The sequence below is a fragment of the Corvus brachyrhynchos genome, unplaced genomic scaffold, assembly GCF_000691975.1.
Source record: "Corvus brachyrhynchos isolate BGI_N302 unplaced genomic scaffold, ASM69197v1 scaffold450, whole genome shotgun sequence".
NCBI lineage: Eukaryota > Metazoa > Chordata > Aves > Passeriformes > Corvidae > Corvus > Corvus brachyrhynchos.
In genome coordinates, this window is record NW_008235749.1 from 196035 (window position 1) to 214703 (window position 18669).

Consider the following 18669-nt stretch of genomic DNA (forward strand, 5'->3'; position numbering starts at 1 on the left):
TGAAATGAACTGGAGCATTTATCTGCTGGAGAATTTATCCCCATTTTTTTGTCAGATTAAATTCTCAGCAAGATCAATTCCCCAACCTGGCTCATTATGTAGCAGAGAAATGCTTGTGCTAGCATGCGGGAGGCAAGCATCAGAGTGGGGAAAACACAAGACAGCTTCTTGTGGTGGCTGTGCTGGTCTCACTCAGCCCTGGGAAGCAGGCAGATGCACTGAAGCTGGCAGAATACCAAGCAGGCAAGATGTGAATTAGGTCAGGGAGGATAACTGAAGAATGAAAAGAGGGTGGGAGGGGAACTTTGTTTCATAACCTACCCATACTCTGAAAAGTTCTCTACAAATTTTCAAGGGAGCATATACAAAGCCAAACTTTCTTTGGAGAATCACTTCAGTGTATTTGGGATCCATTTTACAGAAGGTCCTAACACTATTACCCATTACAGTCAATAAAATGACTTCTACTAACTTCACTGGAAGCTGACTCCCAAAACAAGCTGTGATTTAGCAGATGAAGCACAGAATACAAAGGTACACACTTTCCTAGTACCTCAAAATGTTCACGGTTTTGTACAGTCTTCAGTGCTGCAATCCAATCTTCCATCTCTTTTCTGTTATCAGCACAAAGGATGAGCTTCCGACATGGAGTGATAATCTGAAGAGAGAGAAAATGAGGAGTAGCCATGACAGTGAGAGACAGCAAGAGAACACCTTACCACTAGTGTAGTCTGTTGAAGCTCTTTTCAGAGCTGCACAAGAAAAGTTATTTGCACCTTTGAACCATGTTTCTCTTCCACCACAGCACACCTTAATCTCTTCCTAAATGTACAGAGCCACCAAGATTTTAGCTGTCATTCCCAATACTGAACTGAGTAAAAAAAATCTCACATAGCTAAATAACAGCACATCACAAATCAAGCGCAGAGCAGCAGGAGTAATTATGTGCAGATCTTGCATAAGTCTTTTTAAAGGACTTACTGTACTTCTAGAACTGGTAAGAACATTGAGACATTTTGTTAATAGCATAATTTACCAGTTTCTAGCAATGAATGAATCAGATAACATACTCTGATATACAATAGGATACTAAAAATTTGTTTAGTCTCCCTTATGGGGAGGGGAGAAATAAAACAAAAATAAGCAATTTAGAAGAGAAATCAAATAATCTAGAAGAGAAATCACTGTATTTTGAACCCTCATGTTTCCTGAGGGCTTGTTCTACGTACCTAAAGATATTCCAACAAATGTTCCCCTATCAGGCTGAGGCTGTGGCGAGTTTGCCTCCCTCCAACAATCCTCTCCTCAGTATGTTTGTACCCTGGGCTAATTCCCATGCATTAGTTGCCCTGTGTTAAATAAACAATGTTTTAACAAACCAGCAGAAGACACACAGGGTGGCAAAAGTTTCCTTCTGCCCAGGGAGGCACCAGGCCCCTGTGTCCTCTAGCACCAACTCCCGCTCCTTCAGTCAGCTGGTGGCAGCAGAGGGAAATAAAAGCTCTGCTCTTCAGAGGACCATGTCTGCTGTTCCCAGGGCTGCTCATACAGCTGGAGTCGACTTGACTATGTATCAACCTTTATTCTTCCTAAGACAAAAGGCTTTCTTCCCTACAGTGTAGTGATCTCACTGTCTCTTTGTGCACACCTCTGTATTGATTTCCATCAAGCTGACTTAAATTAGACCAATACTGAAGTGTTTGCAAGACCTGGATTTAAGAAAAGCTGCATTAAGGTGGAGCACTGTTAACAAAAATCAAAAGGCTTCCTTTTATGTCAACTCTAAAAATTTCCAGCTGTCCAGACTCTCCTGCACTCCTCTACATATTATACATGGGAAAATTTGTCTACATCATCTGCTTTTCAAGCAAATTGTACCTAACATCTGAAAGAATGGATTAAAATAAACTAGGATTGTATCGATCTCATGAGGCCAAACCATTCAGCCAAAGTTTTGTTAATGAACATTAAAACACCCACACACATCACCCCAATACATGACCCCTGTTTTCCCGTCTGTTTCTCACTTCTCTCATTATCATTCATAAAACAGATTAAAAATAAAAGCCTCTCAAGTTGAACACCAAACTTTTAGTCGATGCTGAAGTGCCTCAGAGCATCTGCCAAGAAATGTGGGTGTAATGTCAACAAAAAAGATACACCTGGAAAGTGCTGCTTTATTTTAAGCTCTTCAATTTTTAGACTGTATTTCTTTTCATTGACAGACTGCAGAATCACTTGCAATAACACCACCTTACCCAGAGGCATGACTAATACCTAGAAATGGGTGCTACAGACACATTAAGTAGGCAAGGAAAGGAGCTAAATCCCTTTTTAAAGAAGGGACTGGCCATTCATATTAGAAACACAGTTTTAGCATTTGGAGCATTCTATCTTGGACAAAACGATCTTATCTGTACCAACTGTAAGCACACAGAAGTAAATATTTACACTATTCTAAAAATAAAACTTTGAAGAACTCCTTCTCTCTTCCCTCACTTTCCTTTCAACATTTCCAGCTTTGAAAAAAATTATTTCCAAAGAAAGTAATCACAGGAATGTTTCTTCTTCCTTGTGAAAACAGGAAAGTATTTAGTTAAATGTATTTCCATCAAAAACTCTGCTATGTAAGAATGAAGCAACCCTAGAGAAACTTCTTCCAGAGCGTGAAACACTGATGTAAAAAATCAGTGTGAAGTTAGAGAAGAACAAGGGGCATGTCTGAGTCCTACTAAGAAGTAGTACCTTTTTTACTTCCACCAAGGTTAACAAATTTGTTCAGACACCACTGGGCCTCACTTTCTTCCTGGCAATAAGGCCAAGAACATCTATATTTGCATGTGTACAACAGGAGCACATACAAAGTCCAAACATTGCAGGATGAAGCATCCAAGGACCTTTCATGGCTGTAAAACCAGCAAAATTCTGTAAGGAACCACCAGTTCATTTGAGTCACTGCCATGCTCTAGGGCACTGGTGAAGAACAGCTTCAGAACACTTCTACTCAGTGCTGTCCCTTTTCCCATTTTTCTGCCTTTTTGGGGGGAGGGAAGGAAAATGCAAACTATAGCATAGTTTTTAATCACACTGGAAGACAAGAAATTTAAAATACTGACATAAAATTCAGAAATGCAGACACTCCTTTGATAAGAATGAATTTCTGAGGCTACTGACTTCCTGGATCAATGGATGGATCATCCAATATAGAAAACAACTAATTCCTTCTTCAGTCACCTACTGCATCATCTTAAAAATCCCCACACTCAGTGTTAGACAACCCTCTGCTCAAAGAACAAAGTTTATAAGACAAGAGGATAAATAAAGAGATTAAAAGATTTTCATACATGAATCATCCAGACAAAGAGTCACAGATTTAAAACAAAGGGTCTATTGTGTAACTACAAATAAAAATGTAACTCTGCAGGATAAATATATGAAGAGCATTCCCCATTTGTCAGTTCAAAAGCAACGTTTGCACTGGGATTTATTGATATTACCAGAGATGGGAAATACAAGAATAAATCTCTTTTAAAAGCTTGCTCCTAAGGAGAACAAACTGGGACAATTCAGTCTTCACTCTGAAGGACAGACAAGATTTTAATGTAATTAGTGCAGCAATTATTCAGGGAAATGAAGAAACCGTACAAACCTGTTTTCCTGATTAATATGCAGCAGTATTACAGTTAAACATCTTAATGAGGATAATCAGGAATCCAGAAACATGTTAACAGGGCCCCTTCCTTTGCAGAGCAGTTCAGCAGCTCTGCCGTTCACACACCCCACACCCACCAGCCCAGCCCGGGTACCTGGGGACCCTCAGCCCCTCGTGCCCGCCCTGCAGCACGGCAGCCGCCCGCCCGCTCCTTCCTGCACAGGCTGGTGGGCAGCACGCGTGCTACGGCACTGGGCTGAGCCACAGAAACGCTCACTCACACTCCTCCTACCACTGCTCCCTCCCTCTCCTTGAACCAGCTATTTCAGCTCCAGATACCCACCTGCTGAAGGATACTGACAGAGGGGCAAAGCTGTTACATACATGGCGTTGTCTGAGCAAGAGCGATGATCAATCTAACATCTAACCAGTGCAGCAGAAAAAATAAAATCATTCTTGTCATCTCAAAAGAAGCCACAGCAATCTTCCTTCTGGAAAGCTGTCCTTTCCCAGCCAGGAGTCCAGGGAATTCACTTTCAGCTACAGCTGCAATGAGCCAACACTCTGGAACACAAGGCTTGGTTATCCCTGTTGGCGAACATGGCTACAAATGAGCACGGTCCAGCTATTTTTTTATGTTCCGGCTACAGCTTTTGACTAACATCCTGGAACAGTATATTCCACAGGATGACGACGCACTAGGTGAAGTAGCATTTCCTTTTATTTGTTCTAAATTTACAGACTAGTAATGTCACCAGTGACCTCTTGTTCTCATAAACGAAGAGCACAAAAACAACGATCTAATTGCTTCTGAGTTAGGATGAGGGCTGCCTTACTAGGAGTTAAGAAAAACCAACCCAATAAAAAGTCTTCAGATTTATTTTTAATCTCACAGATTTTTGGCCTGTTTGAGGATTGGCAGAACTCTGAGTATTAATGCCCCAAAACAGCTCTGAATTTTATCTAGATATGAGCAATTACACTAATTAAAAGTGCTTGTTCTGCCTAAAAAGTGAATATTAAAAACTTTTTTGATCCTCAATGCTACTGAACTTCTGGGTGTGGTTCTTTAGATTTCACTCATTAGAAGAAACTGGGTGCCCAGAGCTCACCACATTGTGACATGACTGACACCTAATCCTGACCAGAAAAAGAGCTCCGCAGCCACGGGGGGGAAAAAAGGCTGCCAATCCCTCTAATCACTCCTGGAGAGTCATAAGGATACACAGGAACGGCAGGAAGGGTTAAAGAGATTTCAGACCACAACACAGGTTAATTACGAACTTCTGAAACCCCTGAAATACATTTTGCAGAAATGGGGGTGACAGTCAGGTCCCCAGCAAGTAGTTATGTGCCCTCCATGACTCATCTCAAGTCTATTAGAGAAATTCTCAATTTTCAAGCTTGCCCACTCTAAATCTAAAAAAACTTAAATCTGAAAATAGCCATGCCTTCACTGGCTGTCTTGTGCAAACACAGACACTCTTGACACTGAAAATTTAGCTTTATCTCCTCTGTCTCTCTCTCACATGGCCCATTCCCTCTTACCAGCTGTTAACCCCCACCTCTCATGTTGACCTACACTCCTCTGTCCAACACTAACATCAGTTTACCGACACTTCAAATCCAGCCAGCTAACAAACAACAGAGCCAACCAAAGAAAATTCCTCACTTCATGTTCTAAAAATGGACTAATGTCCCTGGATGTCCTTTCCTGATGAACAGCTGTGAATAATCAGATTAGAAAGGCAGTCCAAAAAAGACTCCTATATTAGACCAAATTTTAAGCAGAAATCTGCTATACTTCACCCTTTGCTGTACTGAGCAACCTTCCTCCCAACATTCGGAGCAAAACTTCATCCTCTGGTCTTGCTGCCACCCAAGACAACTTTATCATTTCTGCTCATGTGGGGCATTTTCTGGCTGCCCAGAAACTTCTCAGCAATAAAGTGACAGTCCAGCCAAGCATGCCCTGGAACTGTTTATTATCAGGGTACATCTGGTGAGCTCAGTGACCACAAAAGATGGCAAAGCAAGTTAAGATCACACTGGCCCAACCACAGAGCTGACAGAAGAAATGCTGCGGTGGGAGACGGGGTGGGGGGACATTGAACTTCACAAAATATAGTTTTCCTGATGTGTACATTTCTCAGAATGGCCAAAAGTGGGAGTATGAGAACACCTGCTCATTCTGACTGCTTCCTTTTACTCATATCCTGTTCAAATATAGTCTTACATTCAAAGGTGCTAGCCCTAAATCTCCCTAGGAGAAACAGTTGATGACTTGAGTAAAGAGACAACAGGAATTTCTGGAGCTGTAGAGACCTAGAAACGAGAAAAAAAAAAAAAGCTGCAAAACCTTCAGCTGGATCACATATGGCAAAGGTAGGGAACCATCCACCACCTGTAGCTAACTGCTACGTCTGCTCTGTATGGTGGAGAATGCTCTCGGCATCCTGAGAGCCCAAGACTCAGGAAGGAAAATTGGGTGAGATTCTAATGAGGACCCAGCCATTTTTCCACTTCAGCTCCTGTTTCAATGACAACAGTAGTGAAATGAACGCTGGAATATAGTAAAACACCTCGCCTGTATTCATCAGCAAGGTTCACAAAGCAGCAAATCCACTGTGTTTCAAACACAATTACTGAACTCACACGGGGCAAAATGGATTAAGCGTGGATTAGCAAGTGCAACTCCCTCAGCAAATACACAAAAAAGAAGACTGTGAAAAAGGGAAGAAGAAAACACAAGTTTGAGATTCAAACCTGTCCCTAAAACTTAGAATCTTGAACGTCTGTCTCACTGATGTCTATTTCTGAAACAATCTGGAGCTCAGCATCAGGCCAGCAAAGCCTTAGGCAGCAAGTCAGTATGACTTTAGTAGGTCTCTACAGTTTGGAAGAGAGCAATAACATGAGTATCAAAGACTCATGAGGGCCCAAGCCTTGCCTTCCTCCACAGACTACAGCCCTATTCAATTCTGCAATTCAGCTTTCACCCAGTTTTGCCAACAAATTCCATTAAGTCACTGCAGAGGTCAATTAGAGCTCTCTAGAACCACACCAATTATCTTCCCCCAAAACCCAGATGATATGGGAAAGAAGAAGTAGCTTTTTATATAACACTGGAGAAATGCACCAGTTTTGTATGTTTTTTTATAGTGCGAGATCTTAATTTCCTGCTAAAGTGACCATCTTCCACCTATGGAAGCTCTCATTTCCACCAAATAAAACAAGTCATTAATGTTCTTATAGTTGTACCAAATTGCTTTTTTTTTTTTTTTTTTTTTTTTCCAAATACCAAGATTTTCCTCAAAGCCCTAAGTGCCCAAATCTCTGTCCACAATACACTGGGTATTTTATCCCCACCTTCCATGTGGCTGTTTTTTCAATCTGTAAAATCCAGGACAGCTCATTTCCATAGGAAAGCAGGTCCAGCATGTGCTGTGGTCTCTTTAGGACATTTTTACATTATTAGGTTCACTCACCTTGCAATCTGTCCCTCCTGAGCCAGGGCAGCAGTGCATTTTCTCTGAGCACTGGCACTTACAGCACTGTGCTGTGCCACAGGTCAAGTTCAACTCATGCTGACCCTCCATCTGGGATTTCTCCCAGTCCCTATCCTCCCCCATGCTGCAGCGGGAAACTAGACCAGACAAAGTGTTCCCTGGGAAAATTATCATCTCTCATACCAGGGTCACATTCCTACAGGCTTCTGGAAACTGTCCTAAACAAGGCACATTCCTGTTCTTGGCAATTGGTAAGAGGAGCACAGACAAGGCGGGGATTTTAAGACTTTAGCAATAACTTAACAAATGTAAAAACCTAGAGTGTGCAAGGTCCTGTCCGCTGTCAGCAGGTAAGAAATGCAAACTATCCTGGTAGTTCAGGTCTGTTAATCCCTAGAGATCTCCATGGATGGAGCAGTACCCAGTGGGAGTGGATAGGGTGGCTGTACCAAGTGCCAGAGCACCTTAGCACAGCTCCATTACCCACACACCCTCCACTTCATGCAGCAGATGCACATGCATCCCTTTACCTGTTTTCCAAAGGACACAGTCCTGCCAGGAAGAGTTCCTAAACAGAACCACTCTCTTCAGAAAGGGCAGCTCACTTGGGAAGTAAAGGATATTTCAGAGAAAGCCTTCCACTCACTCAAACAGAAGCAAACCCATGGAGAACAGAGGGGCAGGATTGTTCCCCAGTGGTAGAGCTGCTGTCTCAGTAAATCACAACACTGGGCAACAAAAGGTCTTGTCCATGGTAGGAAAATGACCTATTACTGAGAGCTTATTGTTAGCAGCAGCTCCTCACAGCCCCCGAACTTCAGCGGTGTTGAACGCAGGCTGTTAGCTAGCACAAAAGGAAATTAATAGCTTTCAACAGCTTGATGAACCCAGGAGCTTTCCACACTGGGTCACCAGGCAAAGACAAGTCCTGTTTCACACACCATCACAAGCATCAGAAACAGGGAGGCAGCATTTCTGCAAGTACTGCTAGCAAGCCTCTCCCTGCATAAAAAGGAGCCTTTTCCTTCTAGAGCAGCTTCCATGTAAAGCTGAACATGTTCTCCAATGACCACACATTGTTCTGCCTTTGTGCTCCCACCTGGAAAAGATGCTGAAATCTGCAGTCTTGCTCAGGAAGGCAGGTGAAACCCCAACTCAGCCCAACAAAGAGCAAAGAGATTACCAAACAAAAGCTTCCACTGTTCAGGCACAAGGGCAGACACGAATTTCGAAGCTGTAAACTTCCCTCTCGGAAAACAAAAGCTTTTCACAAACAGTCGCCTTCACTTTTCAGCTCCCTGCCTATCCTGTCCTACAATAAAACAGACAAAGCTCAGTCTGACTTCTTCTTACAGTAGTTTCATCTCTCTCAAAACCTCCTGCATATTTTCGGGTCACTCTATAACGCACAGTAGCAATTGCCAGATCTCTCCACCCACAGCAACTTCTTCCAGACTCTCTAACTCTGCTTCCATGTTTATCTTCTCTTGGATAGTTTTTCTCCAGATTTTTCCTTCTTTTGTGACAGCAGACTAATGACCACCTCCCACAGGAGGCTGGATTAAGAGTCCCAAAAATCCTTGACATGAAAGGATTTTAAATTATTCTTTTCACTGACTAACAGTGACTCAGAATGGTCTGTTTACCAAAGGGCCTTTTCTCAAGGAGAAAAAAACTGCACTGAAGTCTGGATTACAAACTACTAAAATAGCAAAGTATTTTGAAACTGCAGTGGTTCTGACAGGAAATGGGGACTGAGCTGCACTTAATGAAGGGAGGCAGAAAACCAGCAGAGTGATTCTAGACACGGCAATACACAGCTCTACTCATATTTTCACTTGCTTATAAAGGAAAATTCTGACTGCTGCCAATATAAACAGAGTACAAGCACTAGCAAAGAGTGCACAATTCCTGAACATGTACACACATGGGTGTGGAAAAGACAACAACCCCCAGCAAAATCTGAATTTCCAACACGTGCTCTAATTTTGCCCAATTTAGAAGAGAGAGCTTAAAAACAAGGAAGAACCATCCTGTTCAGAAGTCCCTCTTTTCTAATCTTTCCCTTTTCCAAACGTTAACAGGGCAATCCATGATTGTGTGAGAATTCAGGACACCTGGGACTGCCCTGTGTCACTATGTCCCTGGATCAGTCAGTCTTTTTGCCCAGCTGATGCCTTCTCTCTGCGCCCCTTTACCCCCCTGTTGAAGAAGCAGGGGAGAAAAATCCTCTCCCTTGCTAGGAAGCCCAGTGACTCCCTGGAGCATATGTTCAATTCCATTTTTTTTTTCAGAGGGCTGAGGCCACATAGGGCAGTTTTGGGAATCTGTGCAAGTGTTAAACCACGCAGATTTTCCTGATCTCTATCAGCTGAAGCTTGAAGTCCAACTATGACTTCCTGCAAACAGCTTGCAACAAAAGTTCTTATATTCTTTCTCCTCATAAAAATAAGTCACATGCTCTTTCTTGAAACCTGTATTTCAAACCAGCACAACCAACCTCTGATCTGGGTTCCTCTTGTTCCAACACAGCTCCTATGCTAGGCATGAGCAGCAAACTTTCTGTAGCTTGAGCAGCTCTATCTTCTTTCAAAACCAAACTCTTCAGAGAAGACATCACTACCTTCTCTGCTGAAAAGGATGTATTTTAACTTAAGAGCACCCATACCAATAATTCAACTTGACACAAAATCATGAAGAGGCAAAGGCACTTTCACTTCATTGCGAATGAACCTGCTAACATCAACAACATACTCTCCCCATTAGGAAGGACTGTCAGTACTTCGATTTTTTTATCCAAGTTCAAGCACTTTGCCCTCTGTTCATAGGAAAAGTTACTTACCCCAAAATGAAAATTCATGCTATTTCCCAACACTGTCAATAAGCCCTGGGACAATACAGCAAAAATACACACTGTGGAGGAGATCAGTAACATAAAACTTCACAAGACAGAAACTGGCAACTTTGCTGCTGAATAAAGTCAGTACTAAGTAACAAGGTCATAATAAGAAAAAATTGTAGCACACCTCAGGCTTCCATACAGCTGGAGAATGACATCCATACTCCTTCTCAGAGATGATTGCTCTCTCTCATTCAGGGGCACCAGCAACTCCCTGTTCCTCAGCCTACCACAACCACTGTCGCCTCCAGTCATGCAAGTGCTCTGGAAGAGAGGTATTACTCTAACCTCAGTATTTCCTCTCTGCTGGGACATTGGTCAGGGTGAATCATCAGTTAATAAACAGTATTTCTTAACTGGGTGCAGCATTTCCAACGGCACTGCAGGCACATTTCCCTTTAGTCCTGTTCTAGAGAACACATCTACATAAATCCACTCAGGAGAGAACACCTGAACAGTAAGCTTGTAGCAAACATATTCCAAAGAACCTGAACTCCTGCAATCTGTTACGCTGGCACAGGTGCCATGTTTCCAAGTGCTCAATCCAGAAAACTCACGCTCCTGATCTTACCTTTCATGTTCAATCTTCCTCTAAACTAGTGTCCAGAGCAGCCTATTCCCTCAGAAAAAAACCTAAACAGATTGCTTGACATGCAATTAATAGGATTAGTCTCGTCTGTAGTCAGTTTCTCTGAGCTATGTTCCACTTGCCACAAGCTGATTAGCTGCCTGCTTAAGGAGGAGCTGGGATAAGTTTCCTTCTGACAGCAACGAAGTAGAGAGGCAGGCGCTGACTGTAATAATACGCTGTTTCCTGTCTGCGGCTGAGCTGAGAGGTACTTCCCAACAAAAAAGGGTTTACAGGAGTTCGGGAACTCAAGCTCCACCTCTTCCAGTGAAGAGCCTTTAACTATTGAGGAAGGGTCACTAACATGGCTTCTGGCACTCAAAAACATGCTCTGAACCACCTTCCATTTCACCAAAGCATCAGAAAGAAGAAACCAAACTACACAAAATTCCCTCTCCACACAGAGGAGCCTTCTCCTATGGGATCTCAAAGCTCTGAATCAGATGGCATAAGAAGTAAATGTTGTAATTCATGTTATGTGAATGAGGGTGAAAGTCCACAACACCATTTAGTAGCAATAACTGGAAAACATTTACCAATCCACCACGTGAGAATCATATCGGAACACAAAATGTGTACCTGGAAAGATATGATGTCCTTTCCAGGCCCTCTCCTGACAATGACAGGCATTTTTGACTAGTGTTAAAGAATACATGCTTTATACAAATCCTCCACGAAGCAGAAATGGGTCAATGAATTGATAAGGACTCACTTCTTTAACCGTACCAACCACGCTGAAGGCAGCAGGCTTAACCCAGCTGGCACCTTCTAGAAGAGAGCAGATCTTCAGCCCACACACCAGTCTGAGGAGGAAGAATTTGTTCACCACACAAACCTTTACAAAACTGGGCCAAAGGAGATGACCCAAAGTCTTTTCAAAGACTTTTGAGGGGACAGCTGTGGTGGCAAAGTGTTGACCTGAGCAACAGGCAAGAGAGTGACTGGTGTCCCCCAAACCTTGCAGGTGTCACAGGGGAGAACAGGCACGATGGGTGGCTCAGGTCCATGACACAGGTAAAACAGATCATTTTGAGACAGAGATCAGTAAAACCTAGGCTTCCCAGCATCATCTTGAGAAAACACTATTCTAGGTTAAAGTATGGAACTCATCCTCATGGCAGATTTTGTTTAAATGCTCCTAACACAACTGCAGGCTAGTCCATTACATGGGCACCTTAACAAATCACGTTACTGCAGAACTGCACTGTCCAAGAAAAAACTGTTCATGGAAAGAGCTAAAGTCTCACTGGGAAGACCAAATGTACCCACTGTCACCCCAGATCATCTGCTTTTTAGAAATCACAAGAGGTTTTGAGGGTATGGCTGAGAAAGCGCTGCTTAGAAATCAGGGCAGGCTCTGACCTCACCCATCCAATGCTGCTGTGATCTCTATTTTGTTAGGAGCACAAATATAGCACACACTGATGGCAAGAATCCAGGCTAAAAGTTGACTGCTCTCGTTGAAATAAAGGGTCCTGAACTACCAGGACAACATAGTTATCATTGCATTTGTGCCACAGCAGATCTTCTCTAAGACCCCGTGCAAGATAGCAACCCTAGGAAAAGGGACTATTGAGAGACCTATACACCACTGTACCAAGGGATCATACGTGGAAAGCACCTGTCACAGTCCAGGCATCCCAGAAGAATTTACCGTGCAGACAGGTGACTCTCAAGGACAGAGATGGCAGAGATGTGACAGAACCAGCGAATACCTAGAGGCCTAATGGGAGAAGAGAGCTCTGGCATAGGCTTCCCAGAGGCTTCCTGTTAAATACCTCTGCAGCCACACTGCCTGACCTAAAGGAACAATAGCTAAATATAAAGCTCTTCATTACACATCAGGGAACGGAGCTGATGTTTGTTAAGAACATCATCTCAAGCTCAAAAATGCCCCATGTCACATGTTCCCAGCCGATTCTATAGTCATCTACCCGTTAATTCTGGGTAGCAGTCCTGAAAACTGTCCCCATTGCAAACACTTACTGAGGAAATCTACGCAAGATCAACCAAGTAAACCATGGTGGAATTTGTCATCACACACTTTATTTTTAGAGGAAGAGGTCTGTGTTTATACCTGTCAGACATACCCATGTAAAAGGTTTACTGGCAGTTATTTTTTAACCTTACTCCTCTATCCATGCAGGACAACCTTTGCTGGCTTTGTGCTCTGGTTTTCTCCTCTCATGATGCTGCCTCCTCATGCTTCTCAATGCACTTTCAACAGTTTCTCTTCTGACTGGTCAGCCCTTATTACCTGTTTGTCTTGGATACACATTTTTCCTCCGAGGGGTTTATATGATGTTTTTGTTGGTTGTCTTTATGTCAGGACCTTAGGGATATCATTCAGGCAACCTGACCTGCAGAATCTATACATTAGGCAGTACAGACGCCTGGAGAGAGGCTGAGTTTTCTGAGAAAGAAACCACTCTTTTATAAATCCACAAGTACCAGTCTCCATTGAAAAAAAACCAGAAAACCAAAAAGAAAACCAGAACATCTAAGACTCTGCTTACAACACCACATGCTACATACTTTCAGTTTAGGAGAAAAACTCAATCATACGACTCACTGATTTGAAACAGGGAAAAAATGCATCAAGAAACTCTGAATTTTGGAAAGGAAGATACAGAGGGGAAGCACAGTGCTCTCAAAGGAAACCAACAGAAAACTGCATGACTGCAAGGAATCCAAAGTACTGACAACAACGATGTAACAGAGCAAAGAGCAGCAAGACTAGGCCACCTTCTGATTTCCTCAATGTTTTTAGAGCTCAAGTTAAACGAGTCAAGCACCTCCATAAGCCACAAGAAGAAAAAGCAGATAGAAATTAAGAGGAAACATGTTTTTCTTGAAGTTTACCTAAGCCCCATGATAGACTGCTCAGCTGGAGACAGTGCAAACTGTACCTGCTTGAATTTCAAGGTAATCCTTTACCTTTTACCGGCTAGGGAAAGCAGGGACTGGCAGAGCCTGATACCAGAGTCTTGGAAATAACTCTTCACTCTTGGACTCGGACAGGGCAGTCTGAGAGAGAAAATACACTGCTTCCTTCTGTCCCTAACGCAGTCTTCATGATGGAGATTAGATCTCTCCCAACCACAACAGTAAGCAGCACAGTAACAGTATGCTTACCTGAAAAATCTGAAGCAAAATCCAGGATAAAATGCTTTATTAACAGGTAAATAACATCACATTCTTGAAAACATATCCCCTACTCAAATCACTGCATAAACCTTCTCTTTGTACTCTCACACTGACACCTGATATCAACATTTACTTACCGTACCCAGATATGCCTCCTACTTATCCAACTATGGATGTAGAAAGTGTTTTCAAGCTTTGGGAAGGTGTTGGGGTTTTATCTGGACATAGACACTGCAAAGCCAAAAGCTACAGCTACACAACAGAAACACCCTTTGACAGATGTTTAAAGCAGCAGGTCACTCGTGCTGCAGCACAAGGCACACTGCTCAGTGTTGGTCACCACCTGCAGGATCAGGAGGGATTCCTCCCTCCACCTGGATTGCTCCCCACTTCACCTTGCCTCAGAGCAACATTTCCTTTCCCCAGGCGCTCCTTTTCCTCCATTCTGAGCCCCTCAGGAGCTGTGTGGAGGTTTGCTGCTGTTCACCAGCTCGACACTCACCCTGCAGGGCTGACATTGATGGCTTTTTTTCTGCATGCCAGGTACTCCCCCAAATTGGAGCTTGCAGAACACCTGCACCTTAGAAATACAATCATTTTTCCTCCTAGTTCTTGAGCCTGGAGAAAATGAAGCAGGGACACCACCACGTTTCCAGACCGCAAATACTTAGCACACATTCCACATGTAATGAGTATCCTGAACCAATCCCACAGTTATTTCTCTCTGTTCCTCCTTTTGCTTTCCCACTATATATAGCACGCATATATAAACACACACACAGACACACACAAAGTCAGAGAAAGAAGTTTACATATTTTAATGCCTCTGGGAAAAACTAAATTCCTTTAGCAAGATCTCCAGCATAAACATGAACATCACCTCTAACTCCCTCAGCAGAACAAATTTTTCTGTCCCACTGTGCAAACAGGTTCTATCAAACCATCCTAGCTTATAGGTAAGAAAATCCCTGAATGCCAAGTCTTAGCACAATACATAGTAACCTGAGGTATTTCCCTGAGGTAATTCTCACATGCACAAATATGAGTTATCATATTGTAAAAAAAAGTAAGTTTGTAATTTTTTTATTTTCAGTGAAAGATGCTGTGAAGATTGTTCAGATGTTTTTCAGCTCTGCAAAAGAGATGGGATGTGGGGAAAAGATGCAAGAAGAACAGAAAATAATGCAAAAAGTCCTACCGTGAAGCTGTTGTTGACATTCTTTGTGCTTGATTCTGCCACGCTGGCATCTGTCAGATCCACCTCATCAAAAATAATGGACTGGAAAGAAATTCAAAATCCCAATAAATTCTTGAATCCAATCTATAAGCAGCAGACTCAAAGGGAGTCTGCCTAGCATGCTCTATATCACAGCCTTTTATGATTTGAAGGAAAGACACAGCACCAACAACATCAAGGACCTGGAAGTCTAGTTCCATTCATTGGGGATCACTCTGACCTATCTTCAGACAGTGAACACAATGACTTTATTTTTATTAAAGGATTATTTTAAAAGAACACCAAATAACTGGAGGTTTTGTTCTTGTGAAAGGAGACAGTTTTATGTCTAGTTGACTATCAACATACTAAGCCAGGTGGATAGCATCTCTGATTTGATAAATTCTAGCCTTGCTTGTCTCCTCCACTTTCTCTTTTCATTCATATTTTCTCCCTTCTATTGATTCAGAGTCCATTCCCTACTAACATGCACCAAAGGGGGAAAAAATATGGAAAAATCAGTATCACAGGTCCGCATGATGCTTCACTTCGAAACCAAGGATATTTCCAAGTGTGAGGCAAAACACATGGATCTTCTAGTAGCTACAAAGCCTGAAGACCAGTGCTTAAAGAGCTCTTTTCTCTGCTGAGGCTGCCTCCCCACTGACACCCATCTGCCCAAAGCCTCTCCACTGACTTCCCTCCTTGGCCTCACAGGTACTCTCAGGACCTTACCTTAGCAGTTTTTGCATAGTAGAGCGTCCGTCCTCGCAGCTTAAAGTATCGTCTCTTCCAGCGCTGGAAGGAGCTGGTCTGTTTCATCAGCATCCCCTCTTTTATGACAGTCTACAAAAGCATCAGAGGAGAGGGGTGAAGCACAGGTTTTACTGACAGGCACCCAGCACACACCCGTAGGGAAACAACTGCAGCTGGAGACCAATAACCTCAGTGCCCTCTGCTGGAAGCGTTGCACAGATTCATTCAGCAAAACTGAGCAGCCTTCACAAGATAAAACTCTCATGAACACACAACCCACACTGCGGTGCGGTTTTACCCTTGTCTCCAGTGCTATCACGACACCAAAGAAGATAAGTAACTTAAAACTGAATGAGCATTTCGAATCTAACAGTGACTCAGGGAGTGTAACAGTTAAACTCACCGAGGTCGGATTTCAGTCACAGGTAATTGCACCTTTCGTTTAACTGGCATCTGATTACCTGCACATACACACCCAGGATATCTGTCTCTACCTCCAGCTGTGCCTTCTGAAACTACCAGCATCTACCTGGCACAGAGGTGGCAAGCTGCAAGCCCAGGGGGTGAAGAGTGAAACCAGAGCAAAGAAGGAGCTATATCCAACCTCAGCACTTGGTATTCTTCAGATAGTCTTGGCCCTGCCTCGGTACTCTCTGGCCAGCTGCCATTTCCCAGGGCTGCAGTGCCAAAACTGTCTACGCACACTGACTTTTTTTCTTTAACTGCTTTATAACTAAACTGACATACCAGCACACACAGGCTCATATGCTCGTTCACATACTGTGCATATGTGGGGGTATGGATTTAATCCACATGCACTTCATTCTGCATTGTCAAATCCATTTGATTCCTTTACTGAGGACAGGTTTGAATACCAACAGCTACATGAAAATAATCTCAAAAACTGCAGCTCAGAAAGACAAAAGGCTTGTCAGGGCTGAATGTCCAACCCCAAATTCCTGATTTTAATTACTGCCTAGGAGCTACAAGCAGTGCTATGTCATGCCTCAGTACCACAAGAAACCTAGTCGCAGGAACATACTTCTTGCTGAGAGCCCAACGCAATAAACACACAGTTAAAACACAGGACACAAATGGTCTGACAATCTTGTAAGACAGGTTATTCTGTATCTTGGTGCCAGGAAAATGACACAGCTTTAACATACCAGAGGTCTCAGTGGAATTCGGGTTTGTAACAGTCAGGTCGCTGATAAGGATCAATTAATTCACAAACACAGCACCAAATGGACACTGCCAGGCTACTAGAGCACACAAAATACACACTCTTACTGATCCATAGGGTTTAGTTCATTTTAGAAATCCTTTCCAGAGCATTAAACTTGCTCTTAAAATGCTATATATATTTCTTATGTGTGACTTTAGTTTTTGAAACAGCTGCGGATTTTAACATGTTCCACATACACTGGCCCTTGCCAAGCTCAAAGCTTCCTCAAAAACCACTTTGAAAAAAATGCTGACTATAAGGAGAAACATCCATCTGACAATATATGCTTCTCTTCTGCTAGACTGAGCCATCCTCAAGCCGGCCTGAGAGATCACAGGGTCTGGACCACCATGGTGAAGCCTCTACTCACAAATCAGCTGGGAAAGAGCAGGCTCCAAATTCCACCAGATCCTAAAGAGAGCTGTCGGATATAGAAGCCACTATAATCTTCCTTCACTGTGTTGGGAAAGAGAAAAGGGGGACAGTTCCCCCGTCTCCTGGAAGAACATCATCTACCTTGGATCCTGGGCCCTGGCCAGCTCCAAGGTTAGCAAACCCCAAGCCTCAGCACTTCCCAGTGGTCTGTGTCACAAAGCCACCTGCACCATGGCAGAAGTACCTGCCAGTGCTCAGGCAAACACCAGCTTAGTGTGCCTGCTTCAACTGGGAATTGTCAAACTCCACAGTACTTCCAGCAGAATGAAAAGAGAAAACGAAAATGCACAATCGAGGATTGAGCTCCTATAAGGATTCCCAGACCAGCTCCCCACAGCTCTGAAACAGTCACTGAAAGGCATCTTGGCAGTCGTTTTCATAGGACACAACAGTAGGAATGCACTCTAAGAAGCATGAAGTATCTGGGAGTGGCTTTAGGGTCCGGAAGTTAAACACACTATAGCAATACCCAGAAACAAAATGTTAAACCACCTTGGAGCTGGTGTTACGTAAATAATCCAAAATTCAGACATTATCTTAGCTGAAGCTTCAGCACACGAGAAAATGGAGTGCAAAGACCGACTGAACAGCATCCCTTGCTGAAATGACCCTGAAGGCAAGGCCAGAGCTGAAGGCACTCATGTGGAACCGGGAAAGATGCATTCATGCTCCTATTCTGCCATGGACTTTTTATGAATTCCCAATAAAGGAATTTTCACTCTGTGTGTCTCCATCCCCCATCTGTCAAGTGGAACAAACAGCACTAACCAACTTTGTGGAAACCCACTAAAATATATATTTCTCTCACAACCTCCAGCACCTGAGTATCAAAGAGAAATGTAAAGTCCCAGCATCCAAGTTACCACACTAAAGAAATCACACATCTCTGCAGCTCATTTTTTTAAAGGGAAGAAAATGGGAAAGTGGCAGGAGATTTTCCAGATTAAGACAGAAACATATAAATAAAAAATGAGACACAGCAAGCAGCTATTGAACTCTGCAAAGCCCTGAACCAAAATCAGAGAGGAACTAAAAATCTTGGGGAAGACTCCTGGGATGCAAAGCCCAAAGATATCAAGTCAGCCAGAAGGCTGATCAAAAAATAGCAACTTGCAGGAGGAGATTTCAGAGCTCTGTTGCTATGCCTATTTACAGCTACGGTTAAACTGGGGTCAGCCAGAGCCCTTACACACCCCAGGAGC

The 18669-nt window shown here is 43.1% G+C and overlaps 1 protein-coding gene across 8 annotated transcripts in view; it reads right to left on the bottom strand.

Annotated features, from left to right (window-relative positions):
• Window positions 1-18669, bottom strand: part of DGKD (diacylglycerol kinase delta) — a 57963-nt gene that overhangs the window by 26979 nt on the left and 12315 nt on the right. For 3 of the 8 annotated variants that reach the window (XM_017726004.1, XM_008644384.2, XM_017725983.1), the window contains exons 2-4: window positions 15787-15897; window positions 15034-15114; window positions 554-658 (exon numbers count right to left, since the gene is read on the bottom strand). In XM_017726004.1, the coding sequence (XP_017581493.1) occupies window positions 554-658; window positions 15034-15114; window positions 15787-15879 (279 nt within the window). In that variant the 5' untranslated portion in view covers window positions 15880-15897. Of the gene's footprint in view, window positions 1-553; window positions 659-3649; window positions 3675-3995; window positions 4278-7140; window positions 7300-10187; window positions 10325-10631; window positions 10779-15033; window positions 15115-15786; window positions 15898-18669 lie in introns of those variants that run through there. The other 5 variants (XM_017726014.1, XM_017726024.1, XM_017725991.1 and 2 more) reach the window with 5 other exon arrangements.